General features: G+C 43.2%; 1 protein-coding gene across 4 annotated transcripts in view; it reads right to left on the reverse strand.

Annotated features, from left to right (window-relative positions):
* POMT2 (protein O-mannosyltransferase 2) overlaps window positions 1–20,046 on the reverse strand; it is a 30,667-nt gene extending 10,621 nt beyond the window's left edge. Inside the window, exons 1-13 of one of the 4 annotated variants that reach the window (XM_064658820.1) lie at window positions 19,864–20,044; window positions 19,171–19,255; window positions 18,290–18,394; window positions 17,121–17,229; window positions 16,145–16,253; window positions 12,578–12,737; window positions 9,839–9,945; window positions 8,802–8,884; window positions 7,579–7,688; window positions 5,513–5,579; window positions 4,799–4,868; window positions 3,309–3,387; window positions 2,392–2,543 (exon numbers count right to left, since the gene is read on the reverse strand). In XM_064658820.1, coding sequence (XP_064514890.1) covers window positions 2,392–2,543; window positions 3,309–3,387; window positions 4,799–4,868; window positions 5,513–5,579; window positions 7,579–7,688; window positions 8,802–8,884; window positions 9,839–9,945; window positions 12,578–12,737; window positions 16,145–16,253; window positions 17,121–17,229; window positions 18,290–18,394; window positions 19,171–19,255; window positions 19,864–20,018 — 1,391 coding nt within the window. In that variant the 5' untranslated portion in view covers window positions 20,019–20,044. Of the gene's footprint in view, window positions 1–2,391; window positions 2,544–3,308; window positions 3,388–4,798; window positions 4,872–5,512; window positions 5,580–7,578; window positions 7,689–8,801; window positions 8,885–9,838; window positions 9,946–12,577; window positions 12,738–16,144; window positions 16,254–17,120; window positions 17,230–18,289; window positions 18,395–19,170; window positions 19,256–19,863 lie in introns of those variants that run through there. The other 3 variants (XM_064658819.1, XM_064658823.1, XM_064658822.1) reach the window with 3 other exon arrangements.
* Between the last annotated feature and the right edge of the window lie 19 nt (window positions 20,047–20,065).

The following is a 20,065-nucleotide window of genomic DNA, read 5'->3' on the forward strand; positions in this document are numbered from 1 at the left end:
CAGGAATTGTTGAGGAAGAAGAGAACTGCTCACCAACACACCTTGCTCAGCCATCTTGCCATGTAAGAAAAGCAGTCTTTTGTCTTGCATGCAGCAAGCTCCAACAGAAACTTTATGACATCCAGAACAAGTGGTGGATCAATCTAGCAGGAAAAATTCAATTATGCACATATATGGGTGATTACAGAGGATTCTGTGAGGCCCTGAAAACAGCATACGGGCCTACATATCAAGTCCAAAGCCCTCTACTCAGCACAGATGGTCAGGTGCTTCACACAGATAAAATCTTCATTCTGAATTGTTGGTCTGAACACTTTCAGACTCTTTTCAGTACCACCCGTGTAGTGCAAGACTCAGCAATTCAGTACATTACACAGTAACTGCTGAAGAATGAATTGGGTACTGCTCCTACTATGGAAGAAACTCTTAAGGCCATACAGCAGGTGAAAATTGGCAAGGCAGCTGGGGTCGATGGAATTCCACCTGAAGTCTGGAAACATGGGGGCCTTGCACTCCATGCTAAATTTCACAAGTTTGTGGTGTGCTGTTGGGAACAAGGTGAACTACCATCAGACCTTCGTGATGCAGTCATCATCACCTTGTATAAGAAGAAAGGAGATAAATCAGACTGCTCAAACTACTGGGGTATTACTCCACTCTCCATTGCTGGCAAGATCCTGGAAAGAACAGACTAATACCCGCTATAGCAGAAGAACTTCTTCCGGAAAGCCAATACGGCTTCAGAGCCAACAGGAGTACCACAGACATGGTATTTGTTCTCAGACAACTGCAAGAGAAGTGCAGGGAACAGAACAAAGGTCTTTATGTAACCTTTGTTGACCTCACCAAAGCTTTCGATACTGTGAGCAGAAAAGCTCTGTGGCAGATTTTGGAACGTTTAGGTTGTCCCCCCACGTTCCTTAAAATGATCATCTCACTTCATGAGGATCAGCACGGCCAAGTCAGATATGGCAATGCACTTTCTGAGCCCTTTCTAATAACCAATGGTGTGAAACAAGGCTGTGTTCTCGCACCAACCCTATTCACAATCTTTTTCAGCATGATGCTCCAAAGGGCTATGGCAGACCTCGATGATCAGGATGGTATCTACATTTGATATCGTACTGATGGAAGCCTATTCAACCTCAGGCGACTGAAGGCCCACACTAAGACCTTAAACCATCTTGTCCGGGAGCTGCTTTATGCTGACAATGTCGCCTTCGTCGCCCACACAGGTGCTCTGCAGTGTTTAACATCCTGCTTTGCTGAAGCTGCTGAGCTTTTTGGGCTGGAAGTCAGCTTGAAGAAGACAGAAGTTTTCTATCAGCCTGCACCTCAGGAAGTCTTCCATCATCCCCGTATCACCATTGCCGAATCAGAGCTCAAATCAGTCCAGCAGTTTAATTACCTAGGCAGCCTCATCTCCTCAGATGGTAAGATTGATGGAGAGATAGACAACAGGTTAGCAAAGGCATATAGTGCTTTTGGAAAACTCCATAAAAGAGTTTGGCGAAATAAACACTTGAAGAAAAGTATAAAGATCAGTGTTTACAGAGCCATAGTGCTGTCTACTCTCTTATACGGATCTGAATCATGGGTCATCTACCACCACCACCTGCGTCTCCTAGAACGCTTCCATCAACGCTGTCTCCGTACAATCCTAAACATCCACTGGTCAGATTATGTGACCAATACCTCTGTTCTAGAACAGGCAGCAGTCACAATTATTGAAGCAATGTTGCTGAGAACACAGCTGCGCTGGGCAGGACACGTCTCCAGGATAAAGGACCACCACCTCCCTAAGATCTTGCTTTATGGTGAACTTGCCACTGGCTGCCGCAAGAGAGGAGCCTCGAAGAGGAGATACAAGGACTCCCTGAAACAACATCTCAGCCTTGGCCACATTGATCTTCATCACTGGTCTACTCTGTCCTCCAATCGGGAGGTCTGGAGACACACCATCTATAACGCTGCTGCTTCCTTTGAGAACGCACGCAGGATCGCTCTTGAGGAGAAAAGACAATGCAGAAAGAATCGTGTCTTGCCGATACCATCTAAGGAGTCTTTCTGCTGTGCCTTTTGCAACTGGACTTGTCTGTCTCGCATTGGCCTCTTTAGCCACCAGCGTGCTTGCAGCAAATGTGGGTAGAGTCCTTCCCAAATCTTCATTTGTGAAGCCCAGCCATGATGATACCTTCACTGTAACAGACTGCATAACCCTAACCCAGATCTTCCCCTCTGATTATATTTTTAGTACCTGCTAGTTCCATTTTTATTCTTTAAAAAAAATGGAGGAAATGTGGTTATTGCTTAGTTTAAAAGTATCATTGAGTAAAGGAACATGTCAGCTCAAGGCCTTGCAGGGGTGGAGAGGGATTACAAACTATTTACCACTTTGGCAGAGTCTTTCCAGAAGAGCCCAATATACACCCTGTGGCCACATGGATTAACCGGATCTGACTCCGTAGGACTTTGATGAGCTTCCCAGTCTTTCTGCCCACCACTTCAATCCGCCAGAAATCATTGGAGTCTCCTGTTCCATTCTATCATGCAAACATAGCATTGCAGAAAAAAAAAAAAATCACAAAAAACAGAAAAAAACCCCAAACAACTCCCCCCCAAAACTAGAAAACATACAGAATTGAAGCACTGCAAATAAGAAATTCAGAAACTGTAATGGTGGCAAAGCTAAACAAACGAGCCCAGACTACTCTCACTCAGACTTCACAGAAGAGATTCCCCATCCAGAGGACATCATTCTAGACATGAGCAAGCATTCACAAATACATCTTTATCTTGCCAACTTTAATTTTTTTTCTTCCAATTCATGCTTGACTGTGGCTCAGAACTACAGCATAAACAGGGGTAACTTGGCTGCTTCATAAAAGGGGTTTAGGCAACAGATCCTTGCATTTAGAAATTCAACCCGCAAAGCAGATTTCATTTTCATGATTCAAAATTCTGTCATCATTCTTTCAAAAAGGCACTTGTCTATGTGACAAGGCCAAATACATAAAATAATACTCGTCAGAGCAACTTCAAGGTTGCTCAGTTTGTCATTTCTGGAGTTGAATGCTGCCAAAGCTAGACTGGCAGTAAAAGTTTAAATTATGTTTTTATCTATGTTCACATTAAATAGACTTTAAATATGAGATAAGCCATTTCACACTAAATCAGTTTTTCCTTCAGGATGGCAGATGCCCATCTATCACCTTGGTTAACAAACTAAAAAAACCAACAATAAATCCCCTGGGCATGATACGAACTCTCCCTAAAAGGAGTTTTTCTTCTATCTTGCCTTCACTTACTATTCCATAGCCAGTGACCTGAAAATGCTTCCTCGTCAAGGGAGCTTCATGCTGGTGACTGTGCAGATTTCTAGAAGTTCTGAAATGAAAATAAAACTTTTGAACCTTGTCAATTTGTAATTAGAACATTGGTTTGAGTCATTCAGAGATCAGCCACTGCTCTAACCACCGAATTCCAGCTGAGGGCAGGCAGGATTCAGCCTAAACAGGATGGGGGACACTGATTGCATCTGTTACTTCCCACCATGTAACTCTGAGCTTATGCCACACTAGGCAGTGTGGAAAAGGATGACAGCATGAATAAATAGAACCCTCAAGCTACAATCTATCACCTCCAAGTGGAGAAGACGTTGGGTTTTTGCTTTGCTGTGGACTTTTTTTTTTTTTAACAGTAAAGGTGGGACAAACAGACTTGCTCTTGTAAGAAGAAAAGCAAGATCCTGACCTTCTGTGATCAGTTTTGCTTTTAAGGAGAAAGATTGTACCATTTAGGGGGAATCAGTGGCCACCATTAGCACGGTGCAGGTAGCCAGCCTCCCCCCCAAGCAGACTGGTGACTGAGGCAACCAGAGAAACCTGGCCATATCCCACTCAGTCCTAAACACGAGCGCCACCTGCTGCATCTCTTCTGCAGCACCGCTGCTTCACCTCCTGCTCGGGAGACCTCACCACGACTTAACCAATTTTGCCTAATCAATTTTTATCATACTCTTTATCATATACTTGATAGTAAACCCCAAAATTCAAGGAATTTAAAAAAACGGTCTTGTAATAATTTCGGAAACCTAAGCAATTATTTGTGCAGATGCCACACTGAATACAACATGACGTGATTTCCTGGCTCACAAGTTTTGAGGTCCTGTTATGAAATCAAAGCTGTGAAAGCACGAGGCGTTTTGGCACAGTGATATTAGACTAGACAAAAACCATATATCAAGCCACTAGGGTGACTTGGTTCCTCTTAGGTATTCCTTGCAGAGAGGGAAGGCACCAGCTGACATTTTCATTCAGTGTTTCACTGCTGGGATCTCAGTGCTGTTCAGAACTTCAGCGAGTGGATACTGCCTATGCACGTAGGAACAGGACACTTGCAGTACACCAAAAAAAACCCACCTCACTCTTTATTTGCCTAGAAAACTCAGAGAGTGGGCACGAGCCCACACCCAATGAGGGTTTCAAAATTGTTTCTCTGCAAAAGAGTTACCCCTGAGTATCACACCTCACAGAGCAGAACAAATATCTCTGCTGCTTACACAGGTATTTCTAATAAAGTTGTGTTGTTCCGTTAAAAGTTTCCTATTTAAGACAACTTTCAAACATAAACCATAGGAAAAAAACCTCTACAAACCTCACACTGGAAATGCAGATATACAGATACCTCTGTCACACAGCCTGCTGGTGCTGACCTAACCACATTGTCTCCAGCAGGACAAATCTCCCACCAATTCTATTCAATCATGTAATTTCTGAATCCCAGAAATCATCCTTACTCTTTATGTTCCAGACGAATAATATCTCCGTGCCTCACAAACTCCACAGGGCTCAAGGGGTCTGACAGATCTGCTGAAGGAAGGCAAACTAATTATATCAATATCCTGACAAACACATCAGGGTCTTAGAAGGTTTCTTGTTAAGGCTCATGCCTGAAGCAGACAATACAAGCAAACAACTTTGTGTGGATACACAGGCGGTGGGTAAAAATAAAAGGAAACTGACAGGGAAAACATGCCTTAGCTACGCTAGGTAATATTCTAAAACAGATGTACCTACAAACCATAGATTGTCATGTTCAGTACTCTTATCTTGTCCCAAGCAATCATTCCCAAAAATCTGTTAAATACAGTGTACCAGAATGTACCAGGACCCAACTTCCACAGGACTCTCTGCCACAATAACAGATTGTAAAAAATACTGAGTTCAGACTAATTTCCTCTCTACTGTTATTGTGGCCCTACCCAGCTGAAAAATTGTCAATGCAACCTTAAGCTGAGAAAAGCTTATTTATTTCAACTGTACAATCTAGAGAAGAACCAAAAACACAGTAGACACATGCAACATAAATCAAGATGGAGCCAGCTTCCCCCTGCTCTTCCTCCTCTCCCTCTCACTTCCATGAAGGATACTCTGTCCTGGAGGGAACTCAGAATATTTATGCGAAAAACTGAAGCAGTAGTTATAAAAGGCACTTCACTGGTATTTGTTACCTGTATCTGAATCATGTTTCTTTATAATCCACAGGTTATTCAAATCTTTATGTAAGTAGGCAGTGACCTGAAAGGACAGCAATTATTATTTTACGAAACAAGAAAAAAGCTGGTGATAGCAGACACACATTCACCAGCAAATTGAAGTCCCAAATGAATGGACCAATAACACAGAAATCCTAGGATTACTTTTATGATTGTGCCCCCTAGAAAGTCAGTTAGGGGCCACTCTTTAACCCAGATCACCCCTCTTAGCCAGTGTACAGCCCACATGCTCAGAAGCACTACACTTATCGTTCACAGGCCTCATGAGTAACAGCCTCCAACCATACAGTTTGACCTCCTCTCACTCCAGTGGGTCCTTCTACAACAACAGGATATTCAAACCTGAACTCTTGAATAATCACTGACCAGAACCAGAAGATGGAAGCAGCACTGGCTTTATAAACAGCAGAGACGCATGACAATAGGCTGTGACAACCATAATACTTCTGCCAAAAGATCCAGGCAAGGTAAGACTCAGGGATCAGCTGTTAGAGCTGCACATGCTACACAGCTAATCCTTGCCAGCCTGCTCAGCCTCACACAGAGTAACTGCACCTACTGCTACCATGGACATGAGAGACCATCTTATTCCAGGATGCTTGCCCCCAAGCATGAGGAACTGAGTCCCTTTGGCTCATTCTCCTCTTCCAGCAGCAGCAAGCCCTGCTCTGTGGGACCCTAGCCCAGACCCAGACCTGTGCCTCCCACTCAGATGGGAGCAGATGTCCCAGTGGGTGGGTGAGAGAACACAGACGAGTGTGTGAGGGTGAGGTAAAAAGGGAGAGCTGGAGGTAGAACCTCATACCTTGAGGTTAAGCCATCAGGAGACGAGGGAAAGGTAGGGGCAAAGAGATCACTTTTTCCTCCCTAAATCTCTAAGTTCTAAATTCTCTTCCCCTCTCCAGAGCCCCAAGACTCTCCCAGAATCCTACCCTTGGGCTACCACCACGGCAGGGAGCACAGGGGGGAAATCTCCACCCTTTCCCACTTTCCTCAAGGAACTCCCATTAGTGTCCTCTTCAAATCCCCTTTCCCTGCTTTTAGTGTCGTAAGGCATGCTATGCACTTGAATTTTGCCTATACTTGAGCCAGTTTTGGTATGACATCTCCATCTACTGTAATAAACATCAATGTTACATGAGAGTATTAGAAATTTTCATTGTGACAAACAGCAGGAAGAAGATTGAGATAAAGCTGTCACTTCTGAAAACTTCCTCCTCACCACAGAGACAGAAGGGAGTTAAAAACCAAACACTTGTGTTTCTCTGGCAACTTTCTTTCAAGGAAGTCAGAACAATTGTAAAATATATCTTGGGAAAGGTGCAGAAGCTGCAAAGATTTGTGAAGCTTGATGATGATGGACAAAAATAAGAAATTTACTTAATTTTTGTACTATTTATTTAGGGATAGTTACGTGATTTCTGATTTCTACTTTCACTTATTGCTTAATCATTTAATGAGAAGCCCTCAGTTCAGATACTTTCATTATGGCTACATTAGCTTACAAATGTACAGATATCTAATTTAATGAGCAAAGCCTTACAAATTCTTTGGCGACACATACAGAAAGCAAGGCACAAAAGAGAGGAATTCATGTAAGGTCACAGAGACCAGAGGCTGGAGTAAAAACAATACACAACAGCTCTAGTCCCTTGCTTTTAATATAAAGCAACAAAACCTATAACATAATGTATTTGTTTTAAACATAAGTTTTACAGCCTTCCTTGAGGTAACTTTCATATGGAAGACTATTCTGAAGTCCTCTTGGCCTCCATTTATGGACGGTGGTCTTGCATTACAGCAAGGCCTTATTACTGTAAGTCACCTCTCTGGTGCAATGTGGTAGGCTCTCTTCAAGCCTTTTTAGTCAGACTTCCAAGCCAAGCACACAGCTGTGGCACTGAGGGGGTAACAGATGCTAAATAAATACACAGCTCCTGTCACATTGGCCCCTAATGCTAAATGCAGAGGGAGTGAGCCAATGGTTGCAGTCACAGGCAATACGACCACAGCACACTGACCTGCTGCTGGCGGGCCCCAATGCCCTCTGGGTAGAGGTGCCAGTGAGAGTGAAGGTATCCCCCTGCCATCCGAAGGTTCTTCATTGTGATCACAGACCCATATGCCAAGTCTGCATGAGAAGGAAGGAGGAAAAAAGGCATAAGGCAGCTCTCCTCTAAGTATCTCCCCCAGCTAGTCTACAGTGCTCCAATCAGACGTACATTGTCCTGTCCCTTTTGATGAAGCTTGTTTCCTGTTTGATGTGTTACTCCACAGGGCTCATTGCAAGCTTGCCTTCCATTTCAACCACAGTTCAGTGAAACTGTTATATAACATTTGGCTTAAACAATTAAAACTCTCCCACTGAGTTTTAACATAAACAGAAGTGCTAGTTCTTTTGTATGTAATTTCAATAATGGGAGGCTTGAGATGGCTTTCCAAGAGTATATGATGAAATTAAAACATGATCAAGTTTAAAAAGCACATGACTAGTTTGAAGCACTCCATCGCTGACCCCTACAGCAATACAAGAGGGAAGGAAGGCAAGCTGAGCTATCAGATAGCAGAGTTGATACCCTGGCTTAAGACACCTTCCTTCATAGCCTCCCAACACAAGTGAGAGAACTCTGTCTTGGAGAATGGACCTGATGCTCTTCCAGTAGCAGTTCTGGAGCAGGGAACAGCCAGAGAAAAGACGAAGTGTCAAACAGTTAAACCAGATCAAAGGCTCAGTAGTCCCTAGGCAAGATGAGGATTAGGGAACAATCACAGAGCCATCTTTCCCATAAGTTCACATGCATGCTGAATAGAACACAACCGGACCAGGGGCACACTGGGTCACAAAGAACCCAATAGTTTTCATTTACACATGTTTTGAAAACAAATCCCACATCTGAATACCTTACAAACTTATGGTGAATAGGACAAATATATTTTTGTTGTCTCGAGCAATATTAAGGCCAAAAAATAACAAGATGCATGCACACAAAACAGTCAAATCCCTCAAAATGTCATCTTTCCCTCTTGAAGGAATATGATGAAACAGCTAGTGACCATGCACTGAACACAGCCGCCTTCTTTTCTGTCAATACGTAAAACTGCCCAGAGGAACAGCATACATCTAAGCACAACCATGAAGGCATAATCTGCACTGTCCTGCACTGAGTCACAGGAGATGCCATTTTATTTAAACCCCCATGTATATTGACAGCACTCAGACTGGTTTATTCGTTTGGACACTCACGCTCTGGAATGGAGACATTATGAAGATTGTTCCCGATCAGCTGGGACTGAAATGCTGAACTGAAGAAACCATCCCCAGGGCCACTACAAAAGACAGCAAAGAACGTGACAATTCAGAATGCAGATAAACAAGCACACAAATCTCTGTCATGCATTACCAAATTGTTTTTACAGAGGAAAAACAACAAAAGCAGACAGGACATCAGAAGAAGAATGAATGCAGTTCCCTTAGGTGCACCTCTAATGTTGTGAATCATAGCAGAGAGAGAGTCTTGCAGGAAATTGTCCAGAGCTGCAAGGACTTGAGGTCACAAAAATGTAGCTGCTGGCACTGCATAAAAGCACCATACCGATCTTTGAGTGTTCTTACAACAAATAAACTGACCAACTGTCAGGATACATATAATAAAGCCTCTCTCTATAGCTCTTTTAGTCTTATTTCTGCTAAGAGGTTAATGGTAAGATCAGTTGACTTTAACTGAAAAATAACAGATTTAATTTTAAATTATTTTTTTATAGTGAAATGCATATTCACCTCATTTCTTAATGCTGGCATATGGAAAACATTACTTGGCCATTTTACTAGCTGTTGTGCTCTTTGCATATAAAAAGCATCCCTCGGTTGCAGGCACTCAGAGAAGAGCCTTCCCTTTGGGCACACTCAGCCTTACTTTTGTCATCACAGCCAAAGCATTTTTCAGGAATGCAATGACTTTTTTTTTAATTACAAAGTGACAAAGAATGAAGTTGAGACATTTTCAGGTCCAGGAAAGAGAAGGGGAAAAAAAAGAAGACAGAGAGTTTGGTTAGGTTACTTGCTTGGCATTTCAGAAAGTGTCAAATTAAAATTCAGTTTCACTGCCAGCTTGGCCAGAGCCTTTCTGTAAGAACAATGCAGAAGTCTGGGAAGGAAATTAAACAAAGACACAGCTTGTGGCCGTGCTTCTGACACTGAAAGTGGAGAAATACATAATCAGTAGCCTTTAATTAAAAGCAAAAACAAGTGACTCTTCTTCTGCAGAAAACATTGTGAAATACCTTTTATTTAATACTGCAAAATGAACAGCAAACATAGCCGTGTAGAGAGCAAGTGGGAGCACGATGAGGCAAAGTACACGAGCCAGTAAATGTTTTCCAAACATCACCTGTAACAAACACAACTTGGATCAAACAGTGCAGCTGCAGGAACAATTCCTCTCCTTACTTCACAGGACTCTGAGTAGTGGTCCTAAAGCTGGAGCTTGACATGCAAGCAAGCTCAGGAGGCTGCAGAATTACCTCAACAAGGCCTAGAGAGAAGTAAAAGCTGAGGTAGACCTTGCAATGTATCTCCCAAAGCTGGACTTATGGTACCTTGAAATTTCAGGGTCTTGGGAAAAAAGACAAAAACAGGCAATAGGAGAGTTTAACGTCGCAAAGTGCTGAGCATCCCTAACTTTGGCAAATGAGGTTGGGCAGCTCTCATTGAAAATACTTTGAAAACAAGGACCTTAACTTGTTTATCAGTGGTACACATCTTGACACAAAATCACAGGAAAGAGATGGCTTCCAAAATAGTAACTGTCAAAGCTAAGCAAAAGGGAAAATGAAAACTTGTTCTCCAAGAAAGTTTCTCTATGTAAATGTGAATGTAACCAGGACTTCTTGGGGACTTAGATATGCTTCAGTCACAGAAATCACCTTGCTTAGCAAGGATGTTCTCACACTGCAACTTCTGTTGCTGCTTAGCCAGAAGCTACAGAAAAGTCATCAGCAAAATCTGTTTCAGCTATCTCAACACAAAAGCAGAGTATTTTATTTTAATCACTTAAAAAGATGTTTTTTACACAGATGCCCAAGCATTATTTATTCACATCCCACTAACACTACCTGTAGTAGAGTAAATAACGTAAAACACAGGGTGGATAATAAATAGCTGCGGGAGAAAAAGCAAGTAAAATAGCAAAAATTACTTGCTAAATGTCCACACTAACTTCAAAGTGGATGAAAGCAGATGTACTTGCTATTCTCCATATTTTTTTACATGATAGCTATCACACAATTAATCATTAAGCTATTCATTCTCCATCCCTCAATACCAGATCCAACAAATTCAGAAGTAATGGAAAAGGAACTAAACATATTACAAAACTAAGAACTCACTGAAGTCAACAAAGGAAAGAGTTGTTAAGCTCATGTACTCCAGCAGAACACTTAATAACCACTGGACGCTTCCAAAAATGCTGACTGATGGTACACAGCCATGTTTATGCACTGGAAAGGCACATGAACTAATCTGCAATTGCCTGCTTAAAACAGCCTCAACATGCTTCAATCTTCATGAAAATTTTCTGACATCGCATTTTTCTTTTTTGACTTTGCACTGAAGTCTGTAGTTTTCTTTAACTATAGACTTCAATGCAAAGTCAAAAAGAAAATGCACGTGAAAGACAGCATTGAGCAAACCAGAAGAGTAGACCAAGATAAGCTGAGAATTCTAGAAATCAAATTAGTCCCAAAAACATTGCTTGTAAATAATCATGAGTAACTTCCTAACAAATGCAGAGATTAAGTTATTCAGCCTTTCAGGAGTTTAATCCTCACTTTTTTTTTCCTCTCTCATCAAGCACCAAGGTTGACAAATAGCTATTCAGAAAGCATCTACCTTTTGGAGTAAATTTCTTTATATAGTGTAACACTCAGGGGTTTGCTGCCTTTGCTTCCAGCAACACAAATGAAATCACTGTGCAGCCGTCTGCTGGCAGAAGGCATAGACATGATGGATTTGTTCCATTTCAAATGCAATTAAGTGACTTTGCTCAAGAAGTGCTTCTCCAGAGTTGGAACATTGCATCTTTGCAGCCCATATTGATTCATATTAATCAAAGAAAAACAAATCACACAGCGGGAATAGAAAAAGTCCCTCAAAACCCTCACTGTATGAGACAAACAAGACAAAAACATTAAGTGAAAAAAGTAGAATTTTCAAGCTTCAGAAGAGGCTGAGACAAGAGGAGAACTGAACACCTTTTAAAAGACGTGACTGAAGAATTTGTTTTCCTGCTGGTTGCAAGACAGCAAATGGTACATCAAGGTGTTTCTCCAAAAAAGCAGATTTCACAGTCCGCAAATGTAAAATACAATATATTAGGACAGGGTGCTCAAACTCACTGGCAAATTTTTAAAGCTTCTAGGAACTAAATACGTGTGAAATCAAGGAGGGTATGGCTGCCTTCATCCTATGGATATTGTAGGTCACAGAGCATTTCTATGACTCCTGATGGGATAGCATGCTCCTGCTCTGCAGCCTATGCACCCTTAACTCTCACAAAGCAGAGCCTGAGCTCACGCTGCTTATGCAAACCAAGTGCTGCAAGACATGCCTGTCTGCCAGGTAGCATACACTCCTCAGAAGCTCATGTAACAGTGTTGGACAACATCTTGCTTTGGGCCATTTTAAAGCCATTCCCAATGAACATTTTTAGCTTAGACTGAAAAATCATCCAACTGGAAAGGTAACAGTTTCTCTAAGGAAAAAGGAACATTCTTTTTGCTGTGCTCTTATGACACTACATCCTGCTAATGTAAGTTTGTTTGTTTGGTTTTTTTCCAGAAGTCTGTCAATAGTTTTTTCATTATAACCTTAATCTTTATTTATCATCATCCACATCAGAAGCCCCTTTTTGCTGCACAGAGTATCACTGTCTGAGTAGTTACAAGGTTGTCAAAGACTGGGAGAATTACAAAGCAAACAAAACAAAGAAACACTCAAAGTAAAGAAAAGCCTTTGAAACTCACCAGTGACAGACTAAGGTTCCCCAGCAAGTCCCATAGGTCATAGATTGTGTTCAGGCCTACCAAGAGGACTACAAAAAGGCCAACAAACTTTACCCCCATAGCTCCAGCAAGGTTCACGCCAGTCAGACTCAGCCAGAACCACCAGGAGGCAGAAAATGGCCTGCAGGACCAGTGCAGAAAGTCAGTAAACAAAATGATGGCTACAGGAACGAGCATCTGCGATCACAAAAATAAACAGCAAATAAATTATCCTGCAAAATTACACTCCATCTTCTCAGGAGGAATAGAAAAACTAGTTTTTCATTAATTTTAGAATCATGCAAGGATACTGTCTTCAGATACAGGCTTGTGAAACCTTTATACAGGCTTCAGAAGGGTCCAACACTTAAGCCAGGACATTCCTAGATCTCCCCTTTGAGGATGGAAACATAGACACCAGGTATAAGCTAAAATGCTAGTGTGAAGAAAGTCTGACCACACAGAAGTTATGAAAAAGAAACAAGACTTTTGCTCCATAAACTTACTTCTGACAAAAAGTTAGGGACACAGGGGAGAACAGGAGAAAAAGAGCACCATTACTAAAGCAGGAAGGCCATAGTGGAAAACATCTATCTGAAGCAAAAACAAAAGCTGCAGCAAAAAGCAAACAAATTAGAAACTGAAATAAAATTGAACCACTGAGAAGAGATGAGAAAGGATGACAGCAGAATTTAAAACCTTTTTTCCTACCAGCTCCTAATGCCTTGATGTTTGCATTTTGAATCCCCATGACCTAAACAAAACAATAGCTAGAGAGCTGGCGTTTAATTTGCATGATATCAACTACTTTGACAAGAGGATTAGCTGTAACATATGAAAAATAAGTTCAGGTCAAAGCCCACAGAGCTGATCAAGGGCTGCCCTGTAACTTAGTGCTTGCACTCCCTGGGGTATGTGTTGTAGATGAGGATGGCCTTGGCCTACATGACACTAGGGGCTGCATTTTAGCCATGTGTACTGTAGTCACACTAAGATTGATATGATCAGTTCTTGGAACGCTTCATGAAATAAAAATTGCTCACATATAACACAGTATTCTGAGGTTTTGTTTCTTTGCATTCTGGATGCATTGTGGGGAGACTACTCTGTGCAGCCCAGCCATGAAGAAGCCTTTTGGTATATACCAATACCTAGAAATCACCATCCCCCTCTGGATGGGTCTATGGCAAATATCCTCAGCAACTTGACTACTTTATTCAGAAACATTCTGGCTCTATTTCCCTCAAAGTTTTTGTAACAATTTCTCTAAACTAAACAAATTATACTATTTACCTCAGACAGCAGGATTTTTATAAGTGTTTATTGGATTACAGTCACAGATAAGCTGTGTTTCTCTAGCCTGGAATCAAAGTAATTGGTTCAAAATAACAATATTTTTTCCATTAAGGACCAAAACCTTGAATAAGCTACAACCATCCTTCTCTGACCTACAGCATCTTTTATTAGCTTTCTTTCCTGTAAGTTTTAAAACGTTTAACCTTCATGTTCAAGATTTGCAGTTCCAAAAACTACATAAACTATTTTTGTTGAAATCACAATCATAGAATCAGTCGGGTTGGAAGGGACCTCTGAGATCATCAAATCCAACCCTTGATCCACTACCACTGTGGTTACTAGACCATGGCACTAAGTGCCACATCCAGTCTCATCTTAAAGACCTCCAGGGACGGAGAATCCACCACTTCTCTGGGCAGCCCATTCCAATGCCTGATTACCCTCGGTAAAGAATTTCTTCCTAATATCTAACCTAAACCTCCCCTGGCACAATGTAAGACCACGCCCTCTTGTCTTGCTGACAGCTGCCTGGGAGAAGAGACCAACCCCCACCTGGCTACAACCTCCTCACAAGTAGCTGTAGAGAGTGATGAGGTCTCCCTTGAGCCTCTCCAGGCTGAACAATCCCAGCTCCCTCAGCCTCTCCTCACAGGACTTGTGCTCGAGTCCCTTCACCAGCCTCGTTGCTCTTCTCTGGACCTGCTCCAGCACCTCAATATCCTTCCTGAACTGAGGGACCCAGAACCGGACACAGTACTCGAGGTGTGGCCTCACCAGCGCTGAGTACAGGGGAAGAATCACTTCCCTGGACCTGTTGGCCACACTGTTCCTGATCCAGGCCACGATGCCATTGGCCTTCTTGGCCACCTGGGCACACTGCTGGCTCATGTTCAGCTTCCTGTCAATCCAAACTCCCAGGTCCCTTTCTGCCTGGTTGCTCTCCAGCCACTCTGTCCCCAGCCTGTAGTGCTGCCTGGGGTTGTTGTGGCCAAAGTGCAGGACCTGGCACTGGCCTTGTTGAACCTCATCCCGTTGGAATCAGCCCAACTCTCCAGCCTGTCCAGGTCCCTCTGCAGAGCCCTCCTGCCTTCCAGCTGATTGACACTCGCCCCCAACTTAGTGTCATCTGCAAATTTGCTGATGGTGGACTCAATCCCCTCATCTAAATCATCGATAAAGATGTTAAACAGGACTGGGCCCAACACTGATCCCTGGGGGACACCGCTAGTGACCAGCTGCCAACTGGACACAGCCCCGTTCACTACCACTCTCTGGGCCCGGCCCTCCAGCCAGTTCCTAACCCAGCACAGAGTGCCCCTGTCCAAGCCGTGGGCTGCCAGCTTTTTCAGGAGTATGCTGTGGGAGATGATGTCAAAGGCTGTGCTGAAGTCCAGGTAGACACATCCACAGCCTTCCCCTCATCCACCAGGTGGGTCACCTGATCATAAAAGGAGATGAGGTTGGTCAGACAGGACCTGCCCTTCCTAAACCCATGCTGGCTGGGTCTGATCCCTTGTCCATCCTGTAGGTGCTGTGTGACTGCACTTAGGATGATCTGCTCCATAACCTTGCCAGGCATGAGGTCAGGCTGATGGGCCTGTAGTTTCCCGGGTCCTCCTTCTGGCCCTTTTTGTGGATTGGCATGACATTCACCAACTTCCAATCATCTGGGACCTCCCCAGTGAGCCAGGACTGTTGGTAGATGATGGAGAGTGGCTTGGTGAGCTCTTCTGCCAACTCTCTCATCACCCTTGGGTGGATCCCATCTGGTCCCATACACTTGTGGGGATCAAAGCGGCTCAGCAAGTCGCTAACTGTTTTCTCCTGGATTACAGGGGGGCTATTCAGATTCTTATCTCTTTCTACAAGCTCCAGAAGCTAGCTGTCCTCAGGACAACCTGTCTTACTGTTGAAAACCAAGGTAACGAAGGTGTTAAATACCTCAGCCTTTTCTTCATCTTTGATAACTATATTCCCGCCCATGTCCAATAAAGAATTTCCCTTCAAGCTAAAATAATCTGGTTAAGCCTCTCTCTTGGTGTACCCCAGTCACAATACTTTCTCCCCAGTTACAAAAAAAACTTATACTAAAAATTTCTCTCCTCTACCAACAGCCATTTTCACCTCCAAATTTCCTGAAACAATCCGATTTCAGCCATTCACCCAGACTACCAATGGCAGACATGTTCTAGTACTTTATCTGTGTGAAAGTTGAATACCTATAGTTTTACAAAATTATCATCTTTATCTTACCTATCTGCACAGCTGTTACATTTTACCATACTCAGAACAGCTCCCATGAGGAAGAACATCAGAATGGGATCCAGCAGAATATATTGTGACAAAGTAATACAGCCTGTATCTGCAGAGAGACACACAACAATGTCAAAAAGGCTTGCAGTTCCAAAGCGAATCTAAGATTGTGGGAAGTCAGTTTCCTGAGCATAGTCAAGACAAGGAGAAGGAGAGAAATTCTAGAACCAGAAGGAGATAAGAAAATTTCAACTTTTACTTGGGAAAAAAATAGAAAAAAACCCAACAGAACCAAAAAACAGGCAGTACAACAGTATCTGTGAAACACCATTTGGAAAGTGCTGATAACATATTCAAATGGAGAGCATTACAGACAGCAACGATCTACCGAGGGCACCAGCATTGTGCCAGAGCATGCTACAGGAGAAGTCATCTTTCAAATTGTACCTATAAGAAATGAATATTACTTGGGTATTTTAAGTCTCCATGCCTTAATATCTGTGTGCCCCCACAAAACCCCAATTTGGGTAACTCTGTTTGCAATGTTAATTTCTCCATTTGGCTCAATTCAACAAGGAACTTTATCCATTTCTTACTGTGAACTCTTCCGTAGTAACGCAGAGGCTGTTAAATATCTCTATAATTCATATAATTCATATGGGAGACATCACGAGTACGCAAAATCATTCCTGACCGTACATCTTACAAAAATTCTTAAAATTGAGGTGAAATGCAGTCTAATGCTGTGGTTATGCAAATAACAGAAGTAGCTATGAACTAAACAAGACTGTAATATTCTCAAGAGGATCACCAATTAAAAAGCCTCATATATGCATATATAAAGTGAAATTACTTTGCCTTTGAGAAGGTCTCTCATTAACCCAAATATCCACTGGTTAGGTAACACATGATAATCCAGAAATTAAGTTATCTGAATAGTCAGGTTACTCAATTTTCCTGTAGCAGAAACACCTACCAAAAATAAGGATGAAAGCTGTGAGTAAGGCTGCTGGCAGTGACTTTGACAGTTCCAACACTGTGAGGTAGGCAAAAGGAACCAGGCAGGAGCCAAGGAATGCACAAAACTGCAGGAAGAGAAGATCATGGGAGAAGTTATAACCCTCCATAAGATGAACAAGTGCTCACACCCCTTCCTTTCCTTCATGTTCCACACCTACCAACAATAGGAGGTGTCACAGTCGCTGAACTGAGTCACTAAGAATATTGGACAAAAGCCAACTGAACAAAGACACTGTTCAGAGGACAGACACTTACTCTGCTTGTAGAGGTGTCAGGAACAACAGTCAGTCACCCTCTTGCTAGACTACGTTAGATATTAATAAAAAGACTGGTCAAGTAGATGTACTACACATCAACTATACTCCACTTATTTTAACAAGATACTAGAATATGAAATCTAAGAACAAAATACACCTGCACCTTATGTCTTTACCAGACCAGATTCACCTCCCTTACACAAATGAGACCAAGGATAGTTGAAGGAGAATGAACAGACATCAAAAGAAAAGCAAGCAGCACAAATTGCTGGAAACTAAACCAAGATTTACTCTTCTTTCTAGGTACTAACAGTTGGACGCTGTTTCTTCTTTTGGCTTGTCTTATCTGCTGTCAGTTATATGGCTCTTGGTCTTCCTAGACAGCAGTACAGCCAGGGTCTCAGATGAATACAAGTCTAAATTCTGCCCCCCTGCCGCAGGCTCCATCGGTTTACTCAGCTCCCTGGTGGTGCCAGACTGCAGGTGATAGTGGATGATCCTGGCTTTTTGACATCCTTGGCTCCCCAGCAGAGCAGCCAGGCACAATGAAGTGACAGAACCCCAAGTTCAGCAACATTTGCTTGGCAGAACAGGCAAGATATCTGTCCCACACAGGAGTGTAGTCTCACTAACTAGCAGCAAGAGTTGGCCTCAATAATCACCTTAATTTCTTACCCTAACTCTCACAGCCAGGCATTAAGACTTATTCACAAAAGAACCACTGACACTTTTCTAAGGAGTTTAAAGACAGGTCTCCAGGCTAAAGAGACCTCAACCCTATCCAGGAGAGCTGTTCTTATGACATAAACCTCTGTATTGAAAAGCACAGGAAAGCTAATCAGCTCAATACTAGCCTGCAGAACCTTACCCCTCTCATTCCCATGTAGTTGTGCTGCTCATATCGGTCCCCTGGCTTTTGGAAAGGAAACGTACCATCATATCCACTAAGGTAGCCAGCAAGTCCAATCAGCATCTGAAGAGGAAAGGTGAAAAAAAAATTGGTCAGGGAATTTGCACTGGAGGAAAAAGCACCGAAGCCAGCAGCAGGTAAAATTTTTATAGAAGCCAAGACTGATCCAGAGGACAACTACTTAATTCAGACATATCAAACAAACAAGAGTTTATGTATAGATAACATATGCAAACACATTGCTCTTTGTCTAAAGGCAAAATTAGGACAATTTTGGCTATGGACTATGACTGCAAGCTAAAGAGAAATAGCAGGTGTGGGATTGAGCAGGGACAATTCTGTCTCTCTAGAATCTCCCATAGCTCCCTATCCCTTTAGGTTCAGAAGACTCAGTCTGAAAGGAAGATAACCTTGTTGAGGCATCTTCATCAGCACTACACACTGTTGCTAAAACAAGTCAGAATAGAAAATCAGTGCTCTCAGGGTCCTTTGTGGTAGGCATCTCACTTGCACACAGGTTATCACAAGTTGTTTGTTTCCTTTCAAATGTAGGCTGCTATGACATAACCCCTCCAATCCATAAGTACCACACTGATTTTTTTAATTTCAAGCCTTTCAAATACCCAACGTGCAATACCATAGTTTTCCCTTATTTGAAGTATTTTTGTAAAGACAAAAAGTTGCAAGTTAAGGTTGTGGATAGAGAATGCAAATTATCATGATGCCCAACAACAGGAAAGATAATGGAGTTTATCACAACCTTTGTCCAGAAGGCAAGAATAGACTTTTATTGGCCCACTCCTGTGGCTTCTAAAATACGTAACAGAAAAGCAGTTTACCTTCCCCAAAGGAGGGTGGACATCAAAGAAGAAAGTCCGATTAATGTAGTAACTTCCCATCTTCCCAAAATGAGTTTCATCCCAACTGGAAAAAAAAACCCAACAAAACACAAACAAAACAAAACTTAACAATAACCCATATTCTATAATGCTGAAGACAGTAAAAAAAAAATCCAGGAAAGTCTTTTCATCTTTTCATCATATAGAGGGTTACTGCCACACATTCAATACAGATGATGCATTACATTTACTGGGAAATACTTAAGTCATTCTAGGATGGGCCCTTTTTTTAAAGTTTGATATCAGCACTCCAAAATCTCTAGTCTGCCCTTCTGATTCCAGGCTGACCTCAGAGATGTTAAGAAGTCAGCCTGACGCCCACAGTCCCACAAAACCGCCTCTCCAGGACCCTCTGCAGCACGTCCCGAGAGCGGCGGCGAGGAGCGGGCTGGCCAGAGAGAGCAGCGCTTCCCTGGGGCCCTCCCTGCCAGGGTCCCGTCCCTCCACCTGTCTGGGATAAACACGGGGCCCTCCCAAACCGGGCAAGGCCGGGGCGCAGGCTGGGCGTCAGGGAGCAACGCGCCCGCAATCCGCCGGCTGCTCCCGGGAGGAGGCGGACACGGACACGCACCCCCGCACCCCGGGGCTCGGGCACTGCCCGAACGGGGGGCGCACGCCCCGCCCGGCCCGTACCAGACGTGCGGCGGCTCCGGCAGGCGGTGGAAGCGGGAGGCGAAGCTGAGGAGGGTGACAAGGGCCAGCGCGGCCGGGCGGGCGGCGACCGGCGGAGTGGTGGGGCGGCCCGGCCGCCCCGGCCCCCGGCGGGGCTCCCTCTGGCGCGGCGGCATCCACAGGGATCCGCCGCGCGCGGCACCGCGCCGGGAGCGGCGCATCC

This window comes from Pseudopipra pipra, chromosome 6 (genome assembly GCF_036250125.1).
Source record: "Pseudopipra pipra isolate bDixPip1 chromosome 6, bDixPip1.hap1, whole genome shotgun sequence".
Classification (NCBI taxonomy): Eukaryota; Metazoa; Chordata; class Aves; order Passeriformes; family Pipridae; genus Pseudopipra; species Pseudopipra pipra.